General features: G+C 49.0%; 2 protein-coding genes across 3 annotated transcripts; one reads left to right on the top strand and one right to left on the bottom strand.

Annotated features, from left to right (window-relative positions):
* The first annotated feature begins 12 nt into the window (after window positions 1–12).
* WRAP73 (WD repeat containing, antisense to TP73) lies at window positions 13–13,547 on the top strand. 2 transcript variants are annotated; one of them, XM_027658052.1, is made up of 12 exons: window positions 13–147; window positions 1,150–1,302; window positions 1,860–1,976; window positions 7,346–7,439; window positions 8,086–8,189; window positions 8,949–9,035; window positions 9,556–9,690; window positions 9,786–9,863; window positions 11,176–11,281; window positions 11,757–11,882; window positions 12,591–12,782; window positions 13,079–13,547. In XM_027658052.1, exons 1-12 carry the CDS (start codon window positions 79–81, stop codon window positions 13,186–13,188), a joined length of 1,371 nt encoding a protein of 456 aa, XP_027513853.1. In that variant the 5' UTR covers window positions 13–78; the 3' UTR covers window positions 13,189–13,547. The 2 variants fall into 2 exon arrangements, with proteins under 2 accessions (XP_027513853.1, XP_027513854.1); XM_027658053.1 differs by having other exon boundaries at window positions 7,367–7,439.
* A 364-nt stretch (window positions 13,548–13,911) lies between these two features.
* On the bottom strand, window positions 13,912–17,459 carry TPRG1L (tumor protein p63 regulated 1 like). The gene is made up of 6 exons (XM_027658054.1): window positions 17,103–17,459; window positions 16,933–17,024; window positions 16,676–16,852; window positions 15,950–16,103; window positions 15,050–15,274; window positions 13,912–14,827 (listed from the first exon to the last, which is right to left on the bottom strand). The coding sequence occupies exons 1-5, from the start codon at window positions 17,304–17,306 to the stop codon at window positions 15,080–15,082; spliced, it is 822 nt and encodes a 273-aa protein (XP_027513855.1). The 5' UTR covers window positions 17,307–17,459; the 3' UTR covers window positions 13,912–14,827; window positions 15,050–15,079.
* Window positions 17,460–17,475: the final 16 nt, after the last annotated feature.

The following is a 17,475-nucleotide window of genomic DNA, read 5'->3' on the forward strand; positions in this document are numbered from 1 at the left end:
CCCCTTCCGGCGGCGGCGGGAGCGCAGCGGGGCGGGCCCAGCGCGGCGGGTTCGAATCCCGGCGCCGCCGCCCCCGCCATGAACTTCTCGGAGCTGTTCGAGCTCTCGGGGCTCCTGGGCCGCTTCTCCCCCGACGGGAAGTGCCTGGTGAGTACCGGCCGCGGGCGGCGGGGCCGCTCCGCTCCGCCCGGGCCGGGGCGGGGCGGTTGGCGGAGCCCCCGAGCGGCCGCAGCGCGGGGCCCCCGGGGCGGGGCGGACACGGAGCGGGGCAGCCCCGGAGGCCGCGGGTGTGAGCCCCGAGCGGGGCACGGGGGCTGCGGGCAGCGAGGGTCTGTAACGGAGGCCTGGCTGAGGCTAAACGAACCTTAGTTAAATTAGGTGGTGCTTTAATTGGTACCTGAAGGGAGCCACAGGAAGGATGGAGAGGGACTTTCTGCAGGGGTCTGGAGGGACAGGACAGGGGGGAATGGCTGCAAACTGCCGGAGGGCAGGGTTAGAGGGGATAGTGGGGGAAAATTCCTCTCTGAGAGGGTGGTCAGGCCCTGGCACAGGTTGCCCAGAGAAGCTGTGGCTGCCCCATCCCTGGAAGTGTCCAAGGCCAGGTTGGACTGGGCTTGGAACAACCTGGGCTGGTGGAAGGTGTCCCTGCCTGTGGCAGGGGGTGGGACTGGATGAGCTTTAAGGTCCCTTCCAACCCAAACCGTTCTGGGATTCTACGAAATAAAATAATAGTTGTGAAATAAAGAGTCATTTTGTAAGAGCAGAATTACTTAGCCAGGAGTGATGGAATGGATGAGGATTCTATTTATTACTGTAACCCCCTTCCCTCCTGGTTTAGCTGTTCTCATTGTAGTTTGCAGTGAGCTCAGTGCACACAGAATAGAATTACAGAATCACAGAATGGTTTGGGCTGGAAGGGACCTCCAAGATCACCCAGTGCCAGGGATGGGGCAGCCACAGCTTCTCTGGGCAGCCTGTGCCAGGCCCTCCTCACCCCAGGGAGGAATTTTTTTCTTTAAAACGTGACTGACCCTCTCTGAACTCATAACCTGGATGGCAGTGAGCTGGGCAGTGGAGCCTGGCAGGGACAGTCCTGGTGCTCCAGCCCAGGATGCTGCCCCTGCTCAGCCCTGTTCCTGTCCCGCTCAGGCCTCGTGTGTCCAGCACCGCTTGGTGGTCCGGGATGTGAGCTCCCTCCAGGTCCTCCAGCTCTACACCTGCCTGGACAAGATCCAGTACATCGAGTGGTCATCGGACTCCCTGTTCATCCTGTGTGCCATGTACAAGCGAGGCATTGTCCAGGTGAGGACAAAAGCAGGAGAGAATCTGTTTCCTGGTGGGAATTCGGGTGTGCTGGGAGTGAGAGCCTAATAGCCAGCACTAGTCTGAAGGTCTGCTGAAGTTCCTGATGTTGATAATGCAGTTTGAGGATAACCCAGCATGCCAGGATTTTTAAAGCCATAACAAACATCTTACTTTGCAAAAGAATATTTAGAATAAAAATATTTAATAAAACAAAGCTGGAGATTATCGTACCAGTTTCTTACTGCAGTAGAAAATAAATAACATGCAGACTGGTTGAACAGACTAAAACTGGTTTTTAAGTGTTGAATATCCAGAATATTTATCACAGAAAAACCAACCCCACCTCATTTGCCACTTCCATTATCACCCAGAGGAGTGGGACTCACTTTTGCAGTGGGATCCAGCGCCAGTCCTTCATGGCCACGGGCGGTCGGGGGCTCCTGGGCTGCCTGGAATGGGGTGCAGGAGCGTGTTCTCAGCCGTAGGGAATTCCCCTGAGCAGAGGGGTCGATGAGCTGTTGTTCCCTGCACTGTCTGGTTGCCCCCTGCCCCAGGTCTGGTCCCTGGAGCAGCCGGACTGGCACTGTAAGATCGACGAGGGCTCGGCGGGATTGGTGGCTTCCTGCTGGAGTCCGGACGGGCGTCACATCCTCAACACCACCGAGTTCCATGTGAGTGTCAAGTCAGGATTGCTCCCCACGGTGTCAGATGTTGCTGTCTGCCCTTTGCCTCCTAAAATAACCCAAAGCTCTTAAAGCTGCAGTGGTGGTGGAGAACACGAGTGCAGCTCTGTGTTCCCATGTGTAACCCAGCTTAATTCCGGGTTGGATGTTTGTTGTTCCATTAACATTTTATTCTCTTGCTTCTGGGGATAAGATAGAAAATGGACTCTCAAATTTGAAGGTAAAATTATGTGTTTGAGAACATATTCTGATAATTTTGATATTTTTATGGCATTCATCAAATTTAGAATTTTAGAAATCCAATATGTTGTTTGCAGGATTTCTAGCAAAAAAAACCCAAACAACAAACCCAAGCCATATGTGTTTGAGTGACATGTAATTAAAAAATACAGGCTTAAGTTTATTGACCTGTGAGATGAGATTTAGATCCAGATCTTGGAAATACTTTTTCCTAGTTGTTTGATTTGATACACAGGAGTCAGCCTACTGATGGAACCAGTTGGAAAATTAAAATTAAAACACCTCTAAGTGCTTATTAAGAGCCATATTGGGGAATGCACACTATGATAGAATCCAAGTTGGAAGGCCTGTGGATTCTGACTGGTCCACCTTTGGATTAGAGCTGATGACTCAGTACAATAACAAAGGGTCAGAAAATAGCCAAGAACTATATATGAGAACCACATTTCTCCTTGTGTTTACTCTTTTCAAACCTTTGGCTGGGTTTTAGGTGGCAGGTTGTTGTGCCATGGTCCTGGCTAGCACTGAATTCACATGCTGCATTGCAAGATTTCTTCCTTTTTTTTTTTTTCTGGGCAAACCCCAGTGTCAGGGGGGTACAGACAGGGACTCTGTGTGTGTGTGCAGACCCACCCCTTTAGACTGTGGAATATGAGGAGTGATGAGTTTAGGCCTCGGTTTTCCCAGGTGTGAATTACTCTGATGGCAATTAAAATTAAAAAATGAGCCCAGAATTGCAGCCTGGAGGCAGTGCAGCCATCCCTGCTGGCCAGGCAGCAGTGGGGGAGTCAGGACACTGCAGGCGGGTGCTCTGCGCTCCCAGGGAGTATCTCGTGGCACGTGTGTGTGGGGGTGGCCCAGCGAGGATTTATTGCCTCCCAACAGAACTTGGTTTGACCTTAGAGGATTTCATTAAGCCTTTGCCAAGTTGGCATCTGTGTTGGGATAAGTTTCCTCTCCAGCTGTAAACAGGTTGCTAAATTAGCTGTTGTCAGACAGCTGCCTGGGCCTGGCCGCAGTCCGAGCTGTGTTTACTCCCTCTGCTAAATCCACAGTCTGGGGGGACAGACGTGGGCAGTGCTGGGGGCAAACTGTGAGGATATTTAATATCAGCATGTTATCAAATCCAGTGATTGCCTGGGGGATTTGGGGGTTCCCCACCAGCCAGCTCAGCTCGGCTTTGACCTCCTGACACTTTGAAACAGCACCAACGAATCGCTCATGTAATGCTTCAGGTCAGTGTGTGAGCTCCACTGAAAGCTCAGAAGTTACTTTCTTATACCCTGAATTTTTTTTTTTTTAAAGGATGTGTTTGTACTTATTAATTTCTAGCCATCTGTACTTACCAGTGCCTCAGAAAAATCATTACAGAATCCCAGAATAGCTGGGGTTGGAAGGGCCCTCTGGAGATCATCCAGTCCAACCCCCTGCAAAGGCAGGGTCACCTGGAGCAGGTGACACAGGAATGCATCCAGGTGGGTTGGGAATGGCTCTAGAGAGGGAAACTCCATGCCCTCCCTGCGCTCCTGTTCCAGTGCTCCGTGGAAAGAAATTCTTCCTCGTGTTGAGGTGGAACTTGCTGTCATTTAGTTTATGGCTGTCACTGATTGTCCTGTTGCTGGGCACTACTGAACAGGGTCTGGAACCAGCTTTTGACACCCACTTTTGGGATTCAGCTAACTTGCAGTCAGAGTCTCTTTGTGGTCTGCATTCCTCTCCTAAGATCTGCTCTGGGAGGCAGTGTCCTGTGGAAGATATTGAACCAGTGCCGTTGTTCCACCAGAGTTTATAGGCATGGGTGACAGGTGAAAGATCTGGAGAAAGCAAGTGGATCCTTTTCATGTCCCTGGAAGTGTTTAATGCCAGGTTGGACAGGACTTGGAACAACCTGGTCAAGTGGAAGATGTCGGTGGAACTGGATGATCTTGAAGCTCCCTTGCAACCCAAACCATTCCAGGATTCTGTGCTTCCTCATGACCCTTGTGTTTTGGGGTAAATGGTGTGAAGATCTTCTGGAGTCCTTCTCTGAAGAGCTGTGCTTATAAACTACATACACTGTACTTTCTCTCCTTCTACATTAGGTCCTTAAGCATTAAGGAGCTTCTGTGGAACTCCAGCAGCAGGGAGAAGTGTGTGTTTTTGTGTGTATCCGAGCTAATCCTTAGTAACTGTGAGTGGCTGCGTTGGCTGAAAAATGCTTTCTGGCGAGGAATGTGCTCCGAATAATCTTCTGAAAGCCAGTGCTGACAGACACTGCTATGTAAGGGGCCCAGTGACCCAGTCAAGTCTGGGACAAGAGTTGACAGTCATTTGAGCTGTAGGTTGTTTAAAAGTGTGTTTTTGTCTGCTGAAAATCACCAGTCCTACACCTGCCTGGAGCTGTCAACATCAGGCCGTAGTCCTGGGCCTGGCACTGGACACTGTTTATCACGTTACCATCCAAATACTTTTTATTTCTCAGCTGTTTTTAGGCTATTTTAAAAATGCTTCTGCTTTTGGTTTGTTTTTCCACTGCAAAACAACAGCTGAAAACTTCTCAGACACCATTATCGTGAGGATTTGAGTTTGACAGCTCCCCTCAGTCGAGTCATCGATGCTGGACAGAAGGAATCCCCCAAAATGAGCAGTGGAGAAGGGCTTGCTGCAGAATTAATGGACCATGGTCTGTTCTCCTGCTACAAAGGCAGTTGTCCCTTCCTCCCAAATTCCATGAGAAAGGCAACAAGCAACAATGCAAATTTCCTGTCATTTTGGAAACGTTTTGTTTCTCTGTGTTTATTTCTGTCTCTCCTGATCCTCTCTGTGACATAATCTTTCTAATCTTCTTCATCTAATTTATGTTGGCAACTTGGGTGAGATTGTGCAATAATGTTCCAGGTGGGAGTATGCAGGTTTTCCCTTTCTGTCACAGTTTAATTGTAAACATACTGTTAATCCAGGTAAGGGGGTGTGAAATCCATGCATTAAGCACATAATGTGAGTTTCTCAGTTTGTGGGAACGTCTGAGTGTGCACAAATGGAACAACAGAAAAGGATCCTGATTGCAGGAATCAAAATGGTTTGGTTTTGAACGTTTCTTACACTGGGCCAAACCCTCAGGCTGTGTGAGTTGGGTGAGAGGTTACAGAGGGTTGGGGCAGAGTGGGTCTGTGAGCTCTGACTTGTAGGGGTCATTTGAGCCTGCAGCCCTTGCAGGAGAGAGGGAGCAAAGCTGAACAGGCAGCAAGCAACAGGACAAGGGGAAATGGCCTCAAGCTGTGCCAGGGGAGGTTCAGGTTGGACACCAGGAGGAATTTCCTCCTGGAAAGGGTGGTCAGGCCTTGGAAGGGGCTGCCCAGGGAGGTGGTGGAGTCCCCATCCCTGGAGGTGTCCAAGGAAGGCCTGGCCGTGGCAATCAGTGCTCTGGGCTGGGGGACAAGGTGGGCATCGGGCACAGGTTGGACTTTGAGGCCTTTTCCAACCTGAATGATTCAGTGGCTCCATGGTGGAGCAGAGATGGATGCAGAAAGACTTCAAAAGGAAGGTGTAATTGCCTTTTCCTTGCAGTGGAGCCTCGGGCAGGGCAGAGGTGACAGTGGGAGCTCAGTGTGGGATGTGCTGTGTCTCACCTCCAGACATTTCCCTCTTCCTGTGCACTTGAGGTCCATGTGAGCAGCAAGGTTTTGCCTCCTGAGGCTCAGAGCAGCCAAGGTGGTCCAGGATGGCCAGGGAAGCTGATCGTGAGGCCAAGTGGCAGCACAAGTGTAAACTCGGATGCCTTTGTCAGGAGAAATGACGATCCAGCCCTCAGCATTCGAAGCTTGCAGCTGCTAAGCTTGTATTAAGTGGCTGGGGAATGTGTGCTGTGTGTTTGCTTGGGGGAGGCAGAGGAGGCAGTGCATTTAGGGCTGCAATTAATAGTCCCCAGCAGCATTTCAGCGCTGCAGTTGCTGCAGGAGAATGTGTGGAGGCATCGTGTTGGTATTTTTAAAGTAAACCTTGCAGAGGATCAGTCTGACAACGCTGGGCTCGTGTGGCCGGAAGTGAGGGGTGCAGGGATAAAACCTGATTAATGTCCTTCATCTCGTGGATTCTCCAGGACCTGCTACACTTGTAGGGGGGGTTCTGCCCCTCTGCCCCGCTCAGGTGAGACCCCCCCTGCAGAGCTACCTCCAGCTCTGGGGGCCCGGCACAGCAAGGACATGGAGCTGCTGGAGCGAGTCCAGAGGGGGCACCAAGAGGGATGGAGCAGCTCTACTGGGAGGAAAAAGCTGAGAGAATTGGGATTGTTCAGCCTGGAGAAGAGAAGGCTCCAGAGTGACCTAATTGTGGCCTTCCAGTACCTGAAGTGAGCCCACAAGAGAGATGGAGAGAGACTTTGGACAAGGGCCTGGAGAGACAGGACAAGGGGGAATGGCTTCAAATGGACAGACAGTAGGTTTGGATTGGATATTAGGAAAAAAATCTTTTTACTGCACTGAGGTAAGATTCCAGAAGAACTGCAGTTAGAGCTTTTTGCAGTAAAGATGTTGGAAAACACAAGGGAAAAGCTGTCTGTGGTCGCTGCAGCTCCAAATGCAAAGGTTCACGTGCCATCCTGAGTGTCCCTGGGTCTGGGGCTGCCGTTGCCAAGGGAGAGGGAGTATTTGTTTTTAACTGGATAATGTGCAGATGGCAGGGCCGAGCCTGGGGTGCAGCTGTGACCTTGGGGAGCTGTGGGGAGGCTGGGTCTGCAGCTGCCTGCCCTCTGCAGCTCCAGAAATCCCCTGAACACCAGTGTCATGCCTTGCTTGGCAGGGCAGGTTTGGGGTGTTTTCTGATTTTTCAGTAATTCTGTAACGTTGCCTCGCTGTGTGTGACTGAGGAGGGAAGTGCAAAATGCAAATCTCCACACTGGTGGTGTGAATTTTGTGCACCCCTCTAGAGTGTTCAGTGTGGTGCAATGTAAATTTGGGGTAAATACCCTGCTATCTGCAGGGGGCTGGGAGAGAACTCCTCACCCACATTGAACCATACTGAGTAGCCACAGAGTTTAATTAACCACAGAAGGTTCATGGATCTACTTTGTGTTGCTGAACTAGGCTGATGTTTTTCTATTTGCTTAATTCTTTTTTTTAATCCACAAAAATAACCCAAAGTGCTCCCTGTCTCTCTGCCAGCTGCGGATAACGGTGTGGTCCTTGTGCACCAAGTCTGTGTCCTACATCAAGTACCCCAAAGCGTGTCAACAGGGTGAGTGTCACACATCTACCCAGCAATGGCCTTTTAATGTGGCAGACAGGAAAAATGAATTTAGTGTGAAGACATAAAATTAAGCTGGATGTGCTGTGGTGAAAAAAAACATTAATCCAAAGTGGCCTTTCTCATCTTTTGCACGTGGAAGGGTTGGAAAGGGAAGCTCGTGCCAGGGCTGTCATGGCCACATGGCTGTGGAGAGCAGTTTCCTGCCTGAGGGTTGTGTCCCACAGATGACAAAGACAATTATGTATTCCAGATAAAATTGTAGTGGATGGGAAGCAATGCCTGGGAGTTGGTGGAGAACCGATGGTTGCATAACTGATCCATTTAACCAGGCTAAATGAAGTGGTTACTTGAAATCTGTGGGGTTTATATAACAACTGTCAGTGATCAGATGTGTTTTGAAGCTCTGCATCCTGAGAAATTGTACATTCCAAGCTCAAAAATTGCTGACACAAGCGAATCAGTAACACTGTGCTTTGCCTTGATTAATGTGACCTTCTGTGAAGAGATTCCTTCTGCTCTTTCACTTCTGCTTTGAATTGGGAGTAACTGTTCCTCGCTGAAGACTCATCAGCCGTCCTGCCTTGTTGTCTCTCTTCTGTTTAACACAGTTTTAATGAACTCTGTCCCCTGGCAGGGGTGGTTTTCACCAAGGACGGGCGTTACATGGCCGTGGCAGAGCGACGCGACTGCAAGGACTTCATCAGCATCTTCGTGTGCAGCAACTGGCAGCTCCTCAGGGTGAGCTCTGCCCTCTCCTCCCACTGCTGCATGTGTTGTAACATTACTACAGTAGTAATAGTGAGAGCAGCAAGTGCTTGATTCTCAGAACGTGTGATATAAACTGTTCACCTGTGAGATCAGTCCAGGAAGGGTGACACTGCTGGGGGGAGCTGGGTGGATCTGAGCAATTAAACCCAGCAGGAGCTTGTCTGGGTGTAGTGTCACCTTTGGCTCAGGAATTCTGAGGCTCACTAGAAGCTGATAGAAAAATTTGGGAACTATCACTAAGTGCTTGTTGTGTTCCTGAGCTCTTCCCTCATAATCTTTGTTGTGGAAGCTGTGGCTGCCCCATCCCTGGAAGTGTCCAAGGCCAGGTTGGATGGGGCTTGGAGCAACCTGGGCTAGTGGAAGGTGTCCCTGCCCAGTGCAAGGGGATAGAACAAAATGACCTTTAAGGTCCCTTCCAGCTCAAACCATTCTGGGGTTCTATGATCCTGTACCAGACTTTGAGACAAGGAATTCTACCTGGATTTCTTGACTCTTTCAGTGTAACTAATTTAATTTTCTTATGAAATGATGTTCATTTGAAGGTATAGAAACTTTTGCCTTTATAAAGGGAAGCAAATATTACAAAAGGAAATATTTCTGTTCCTACTCTGGCATGCAAAAGGCTCTTTCACATTTGTGGTAGCCCTTGAAAGTATAAAACTGAACATTCTGTCAGGATTTGTTGACATAATATTTCAAATGGGTTTGTGGTTTCTCTTTTGGGAGCAGCATTTTGACACTGAAACACAGGATCTGTTTGGGATTGAGTGGGCTCCTAATGGCTGTGTGCTGGCAGCGTGGGACTCGTGCCTGGAGGTAGGAGAGAAGCAGATTGTTTTCTTGGGAGAGTTCAACTGGTCTTTAGGCATCATGTAGAAAGCAGTAACTAAAAAAACTGGTGTTTAAAATGTTTCTTTTAAACATAAAGTGGTTTGAGTTCAGCTTATATTTGGGATGGATGCCCTTGCAAGTGGGTGTCACTGTTCTCTAAATCTTCAATGGCAGCAAATTCTTTCTAATTTATCTTGCAAAAAAATAATTGATTGTAGACATTGCAGAAGGTGCTATTGAAATAAAGAAATAATAATGGAAGAATCCTCTGTGAGTCTTCTGCAGCTTCACTGATGTTGCACTGCACAGTGATTTTACAGTTATAAAACTACTCATGCAAAAAGTGAGCCATGAAGCCTGGAGCCTGCTAACTCATAGATAAGAGACCACGAGCTCTGTATTTAACTTGCTGCATTTTAAACAGAGAGACTTTGGGAGGAGTGCTTTGCCTGCCTGTGGTTTCTGACAGTCCTGCTGGTGTTCAGAGTGCCTGTCTGTGTTGCAGTACAAGCTCCTGCTGTACTCCCTGGATGGCAGACTGCTCTCCTCCTACCGCGCCTACGAGTGGCCTCTGGGCATCAAGTCGGTTGCCTGGAGCCCCAGCAGCCAGTTCCTGGCAATTGGCAGCTTTGATGAGAAGGTGAGAAGTAGGTTTGTTTTCTCCCTCTTTTTTTCTAAACCATTTTTGTAGAGCCCTGTCCTGACAGTCTGCTCTTGCAATGCTTCCTGAGCCAGGTGCGTATCTTGAACCACGTGACGTGGAAGAAGATCACAGAGTTTGAGCATCCGGCAACCATTGCCAGCAAAAAGACTGTAAGTCCAAAATCCATGGGGTTGTTAGCAGAGCTTTGGTGCTGCTGTTTGTATCTGAAAGATGCTGATAAATCCATTTTATTTTGGAGACCTTGATTTTTTTTTTTCCCCTCCTAATGCCTAATTAGGGCTTGGGAAATTGCATGAAAACTTGGGAATGTAAGAAAAATGGGGGAATCCTTTCAAATTTGATGGGATATGTGTCTGTGATCATCTCCTTGGCACTAAGAGATTCTCAGATGCTCCTGTCATATGCCAGTGTATTTGGTGTAGGTGGTGGCTGCATTACAGATTTGGGTGTGCAGCCCATGGGAAGGAGGAGGGATTTGTCTCAGCTTTATACAGTTCCTGACTTTGATCACAGTCCAGTTCCAGTGGTGTTTGGAGGCACATCCTGTGTGGACAGGCTCATCCAGCTCACCTAAAGAGCATTTCCTGGAACATCTGTCAGCATTGATTTTATCCTTTTTACCTGTACCTGCAAGGCCTGACAGATTCTGGGTCTTTGGCAGCAGGCACAGAGCTTTAGTCTTGTTCCAAAAATCCCAGGCTGATCTCATCCACAGAGGTAACAAGAACAGTGTGTAGAGTTGTTTGCCACTGTAGGAGGGACTGCACAGGTCTCCTGGCAGAGTCTGTGTGTGGACTGTAACTCTGCAGTAGTCACACGACTCTGCTCATGTCCCTTAACCAGAAGAAAGGCACGAGCCATTAAAGCACCTCAGCAAAGCTTCTCATGGCTGAGAAATGCCTTTACTTCCAGTTAGGTGTAAAATATGTCATGGAAAACAAATGGAAATAGCTCTGTTAATCTCCACTACACAGGCAGGAATTGCAGTTGGTGCTTTTTAGCCTGGTGCTTGTGTTTGGGAATATGTTGTAGGCATGCTGAAGTATTTTTGCTATTTCCTCCTGCAATGCTGCACTTGGTTTGAGTTTATTTATGAAAGAATCAGATTAAAGATTCTTGGCTGCAAAAATGAAATCCATGTTCCCACTGTAACGAGGATGATTTATTTTCCAGTCAGGAATAATGAATGAGGTGCACTGTGGCAGATTCATTCCTTGTAGACTTCAAGGTTTGTGTATTTGTCACAGGAGTGTTTTTACTGATCATGGTTCCAAACAGCCCGGGATTCCCTGGGAATGCTGAATTCCATGTCTGTCTACCAAAGCCCTTTCCTCTGATGAACCAGGGGATGCTGAGATATAATAAATGTGCAAAGAGTCAGTGGGGTGTGGGTGTTTGGTAACAGCCCACGATCAAACTCTCCGAGGCCCTTCTGTAGAACTCTCACTTGTTTCTTTGTAGATTGTGTACAAAGAAGTGGAGAAATCCCCATCTGTTGAAACAGAGAGACTTTCTTTCCCTCCAACAAAAGCATTGGCCAGTTCTCTCTTCAGCACACAGAGTAAATGTAAGCCAAAGTTTACTTAAACAAGACACTTGAGTTTGCCATGGAAGTCTTTCTATAAATAAATGGTATAGGTGAACTCTGCCCCTTGGATGGTGGAACAGATCCTCTGGATGTTCTCAGGAGCAGTAAAAACCAATCTCATTGTTTGTGGCACTGTTAATCACCTTTGTTTTGCACCAATGTTTGAAATGTTAGTTAAAAGGTAGTGGAAATTTTGATCCCTCCTTATTTTCCTAATTTAATCTCAGACCCACCTGGATTTCCAGCCTTTCCTTTTTTATAGGAGGGCTGGAAATAATAAGGTGGTTATATGAAGATGCAATATCTTAAAACGGTTGAAGTTTTGACTGGAGCATCTTGAAGAAGAGTGAAATGTGGTCCTGTTGCTTCAGAGATGATGGGTTTTAACAGCTGGGATTTAAATGCATTGTCCATTCAGGCTCACTCAGTGAAGTGCTTTTCTTTCCCGTTCCAGATGAGATCTCCCAGGTGCCAGTTTCTTTACAATATATCAAACCAGTTGCTGACAGGGCAAATCCCAAAGTGGGAGTTGGGATGCTGGCGTTCAGTGCAGATAATTGTTTCCTGGCAACCAAAAATGGTAAGTTCTGACTGCTCTGCCTTAAAGGGAAACCTGAATGGGGGGGGGGGGGTCCATATTGCACTTGTTACTCTGTAAAATCAGCTCTGCTGAGACATGTATCTACAGAGGCAACCCAGCCTCTGTCTTCTAGTGTGTGTCAAGTGGTGTGAGCTGCCAGAATGGCTGATCAGAGCAGGAACTCAGCCTTGGCTCTGTATTTGATGAAAATAGTAGGTTTTTATATTTTATATGTGTGTGAGGTCACTGTGTTGAAAATGGAACACACAAATCTTCCCCTCCATTTGCAGCCTGGGTCTTGTGAAAGGCAGAACTCTGCACAGCCTGTAGCAGGGGGAATTCTGCCTCAAATAGTGAAAGTCATGGAATTAATGTTCCATCTTTCCCTTCAATGATCCTGAGGAGCTGTTCATGTCTGGATGCCAAAGCTGTGGGTCAGGTGCAAAACCCATCAAATAGATTGATGAGATAAAAGCCAGTGAAGAACTGGGAGATGTACTAAGTCACTTCTTTTACCATTTTTGCCATATTTCCAAGGCAATGCTGAAGGCTTTGCTTGGCAGGACTCTAGTGGTGGCACCCCTGGGGTGCACCTAAAGGTTTGTGTTGTGTTAATTTATGTTTGTGTCAGTTAATGCCCATTGACAAAAAACACAAGTGTGACCCTTTCATCCTTCAAGTCTTACGTGACTGGCACTTCCTTTGCAGACAGCATTCCCAACGCTGTGTGGGTCTGGGACATCCGGAGGCTGAAGCTGCTGGTGGTGCTGGAGCAGCTGTGCCCGATCCAGGGTTTCCAGTGGGACCCTCGGCAGCCGCGCCTGGCGCTGTGCACGGGCACCAGCAGAGTGTTCCTGTGGTCCCCCGCTGGCTGCGTGGCCATCCAGGTGCCTGGGGAAGGTGAGGCCCTGCAGGAGCTGCCACCAGCTGATCAGGGGCAAAATAGCTTTCCACTCTTTAATCACTCCGAGTGTTACCGTGAAAATGGCTCAGGTGTGTTCTTGGAGCTTCCTAAAAGCGGGTATTTTTATCCTCGGAAAAAGGAGGAGCTCACAGTGAGACAGCAAATGTCAAGTGAATCAAGGACAGAGCACGGGGCTGACAGGGGTTTGTGTGACTGATTCCAGCTGCCTTTTCCTCCAGCAGGAGGATGGGCTGCCAGCTCCTTGCTGACACACTCTGATCTCTTCCTGCAGGCGACTTCCAGATCGTGTCTCTCTCCTGGCATTCCAGCGGGGACTCCATGGTGCTCCTGAGTAAGGACAACTGCTGTGTGTGTTACTTAGAAAGAGAAGAGGTAAAATAAAAAAATTAAAATGCACTAAGAATGCTCCCAAGTCTGAGGAAGGAGGATGAGAAGGGTAAAAATGTGTTGCCCAGTCTGAAGTGTTTGTATTTATAAATTATTTATTTGAAGGAGCTCCAAGCTCAGTGTGTGAAGTATTGTGATTGCACTTGAGTGAAGTGATGTAGCAACTGAAATGTAGGGAGTGAGTCTGGATTGCAAGAAAAACCTGAGTATTGATGGAGTTGAACATTTCTCTGTGTCAACTCTGAACCCTTATTTTCCAAGACTGTAGCTCTGTGTGTATATAATGTATAGCTATTATTTAAATTTTCTAATTTCCAATAAATATTTTGATAGTTACAAACTATAAACCTGCACCTCTGCACTCTAAAGTCTGTTTCAGTTTGATGTGATTATGCAGTGACTTATCCCAGCATGAGGAAACTTATTTGCGCACAACATGGGAGGAAGTAACTGTGCCTGGGCCACTGTGGATTTATTACATGGAATCTTTACAAGAGGGATGACAACTGACATTTCAGGATGTTGAATTACAGGCAACTGAAATGGCAGTTTTTGTCCCAGTTCTCTGGTGCCAGCTGGGAGTGGGTGGTTTGGTAGGGAAGGAGCAGTTGGACTGTCCTTCCACTGTGTCCTTCCAAGGAGGAATTTATTGGATGTTTTTTCTTGTGATACCTAATTTCACAGCCTGTCTCCAGAAAATGAAGAACAAAGACCAAATTGAGTTGAAATTTAACTTTACTGCAAGGTTAATGAAAACTGAACAGACAACTTAGAAAATGCACAGAGAGGGACAATGCAGCTTGTTGCATTCCATCAGGACTCCAGCTTTTTATGAGTTTCACAAACACACACCTATGGTTAAGGCCAAAAAAACACCACTGCAGCACAGTGTTTATCCAGCAGATAAAGGCTCTGATAAAAGGGCATGGAGAGAAGGTCATGCACAAAGAAAAAGCTTGTTAGAGTCACCTCTTCAGCAATGCCAGCTCAGTGTCTCTTGTGCTGCTTCTCAGTTTAATCCCTGGACGTGAGGCTCAGGGCAGGAATGTATGAAGCAAGGCTGACACACAGTGCTGAAAGTTTTTTCTCTGTCTCCATTAAAAAGTCCTGGCCCAAACTAGAGTAGATTTCAGAAAAATGGCTAAGAATATCAATCTAACCAAAATAGAATTCCTTTTCAGTTTTACAAAGAACAGCTTTGAAGGCAAATGTGTTGGTGAGGCTTTTGGCAATGTTCTCTCACAACAGTCTTTATTCTGTGGCTGCAGCAAGGAAACAGAGGAAGTTCCAGTGGGTTCTTAGAGGGATTTTTACAAAAAGCATATTCAGAGTTCACCAACTGCTGCTGAGCAGGTGGAACAGTGCAGCTTTAGCAAAAGCCAGCAAATATTGTTAAAGACTGACTGACAGCTTTCAAAACTCCTAACAGGCATTAATGAGAGCGCTGGGATCATGGAGATTGGAACAGTAATTCCTCTTTAGACAACACTAATCAGTCCCAAGCAGAGGGTAGGATCTGACACCATACACAGGGATACAGCAGTAACGTGGCACAAAGGTTCTGTGGTACAGCAGGTACTTGGGTGGGGTTTCAGCAGGTTCCAAGGGCACTTCATGGACAGGAAGAACAGGCCTGGAAGGACACGGAACACGCCGCTGCTCACCCCACAGGGACCATGTGGGCTGTACATCAGGTACAAAATACCAGACTGACACCACCCTCTGTCTGCCTCAAATCCATTCCCCAAGCGACCTGGAACTGTCCTACAACCACCCCCTTTCCTTCCCCCAACTCCCCTTTGCCCGTCGTGTGCTCTGCCCTCAGCGCGCTCTCCCCGGACCAACAGCAAGTCACCTGCCCTTCAACGGGGGACAGCAAGGGGGCTTAAAACCCAATTTTTCCTCTTGTCATGGAGTAGCCCAGTTTGGCCTCGTTGTTGATGAAGGACATCAGTCCCAGGTAGGTCTCGATGAGGATGGGCCGCTCCAGCACCAGGACACCAGAAGCACTTCCTGGCACAGGGCCCTCCTTGTGGGCTTTCTTCACAGCCTGGATCAGCTGGGTTTGGAAGTTTTCCAGCTGAAAGAAAAAAAAGTCACCTTGTTTTTCTGTTGTTTTACAAACTGTTAGGGAAACAGCTGCTGATGTGGAATGGAGAAGGATTAACACTAAAGCTGGAGTTGTCAGGGATCTCGTACTGTGACAAATGTCACATTCTGATATTTAACCTCAACGAGTCACACAGGACACCACTGACACGTGACTTAAACATGGGCTGGATGGGTAAAGATGTGGCAGTGACCAAGTGTTTATTTCTGCCCTGGTGACTGATGTGTTGCACTTACAGCATTCTAGTTTTAAGGAAAACTATTCCAAGAAGGACTGAGAACCCCCTCAGTGAAGGTTTTCAGTGAGCAATTAAACCAGCTGTTAATTAGCTGGCAGTCCTAGAGGAAAAACCCACCAGCCTGTCAGGTAAGTAAGAGCAGGAATAGGCCATGATCCATTTGCTTTTTGGTTTTACAGGACTCTGGAAGTTTCAGTTTCCTCTGTGCTTCCTCCAGTTATGGGTGGCTGGAGGAAAACGGGCAGTTGGGCCTTGCTGCAAGTCAAAATTTGGGGACTGGAGAGATACAGCTCACAGTTCTAAGCTCCATCTCTGATGTGACTCCTCCTGTTTGATGTACTGCTTCAAAATAATCTAAGTTGTATCTGGCCTACGAGCTCGATGAGCAGAGCAGGCCCGTTCCTTACCCGGCACAGGGATGCGACCTTCTCGTCAGCGTCTGCCATGGGGTGCTCGGTGAAGGTGATGTAGGGGATGTTGGTGGACCAGGGGTTCCACCTGTTGATGAAGGAGGCCCGGCTTTGCTTGTCCCACTGAATGCGGACACCGACACCTTCCCGCCTGCAGTGGAGACAGGAATTAACAGGGTAAGACTTTCCAGCTGTTGAGGCACCTTTTAACTAGAAAGTTCTGCCTGACAAAGATGTACTTGAAACTGGAAGCTGAAATGCAAGTGACAGGAAATTTTTTCCTGTAGGCGAGAATTAGCATGAATTCAGCCCTTAAACATGCAAAGGAACCTTCCTATGAGCTGAGAGCAAGAAGGTGAAACTCCTTGGACATCTGGGCCATGGAACTTGACCTGCACAGCCTGTGAAAGCCCACGTGTACAGGGGACCTGACAACACTGAGGTGGTGCTGCTGCTACTTACTGCATTACATAATGGTGACAAACTTCTGCTCCCAAATCTACTCAACTTATCTTGAAAGTCCTTGAGCAACTTGCTATTAGTGCAACTACTGCCCGTACCAGCAAACCCAGCAGCTACCCCGAGGTCTCTAATGAAGCTTCAGGAACTGTTTGCAGAGCTAAGTAAGTGAAAAGAAGAATTCTCTGACCCTTCCAGTGATCAGCATCAGGCCAACACTGTTCACAGTATCAAGGTCGTTACAGAGTGACTGTGGCAGCTTACTTGTTCAGAGATTTCGGTGGGAACTCGAACTCTCCCATGGAGATGGTGTCCACAGCGCTGAGGGCGATCCTCGTCACCTGCTGGCACTGCAGGCTGATGAAGTTGTACTTACACACCAGGAGGGACCAGTCCGTGATGAGGACAAGACGCTCCTTCTCATTGTTCCAGTGATCGATCCTGGTAAGAGAATGTGACCGAGCTTTAGCGGTTCCGAGGCCGCCCTGGCGCTTTTCCCCCCCGTGCCCCGCGGAACTCACTCTGTGAGCAGCCACACGCTCTGCACCTCCCCGTCCTCGGCGGGCAGCACGACCACCCGGATCTCGCTCACCGCCTGCTCGATGGTGCCGGGCTGCGGGGGGAAGGCACACACAGGTCAGGGCTGCGGGGGGGTGCGGGCGGCCCGTCCCGGCCCTTCCCCGGCGCGCACCCGGAACACGAAGTACTGCCTCAGGCGGCCGGCGCGGCCCGCGGTGCGGACACTGAGCGGCCGCAGCGTCTGCCGGGCCCGCGGGGCGGGCGGCTCGAAGGGCGGCCCGGCCCCTCCCGGCACCAGCGTGGCGGCCCCGGGGCTCCCGGGGCTCCCGGAGCCGCCGCCCGGGCCGGGCTCGTCCGCGTCCCGCAGCTGCAGCATCGCGGCGGGGCCGCAAAGCCTTCCGGGGCGGAGCGAGCGGGGTCGGGGCTGCCTCTGCCTCTGCCTGGGCCTCTCCCGCTCCTTGCTGGCCGGGAGGCGGCACTGCAGCCCGGTTCGCTCACGGGAGGCGGCTCTGCAGCCCCGGGTCGCTCAGGGGAGGCGGCTCTGC

This window comes from Corapipo altera, unplaced genomic scaffold (assembly GCF_003945725.1).
Source record: "Corapipo altera isolate COAL_440 unplaced genomic scaffold, ASM394572v1 301, whole genome shotgun sequence".
NCBI lineage: Eukaryota > Metazoa > Chordata > Aves > Passeriformes > Pipridae > Corapipo > Corapipo altera.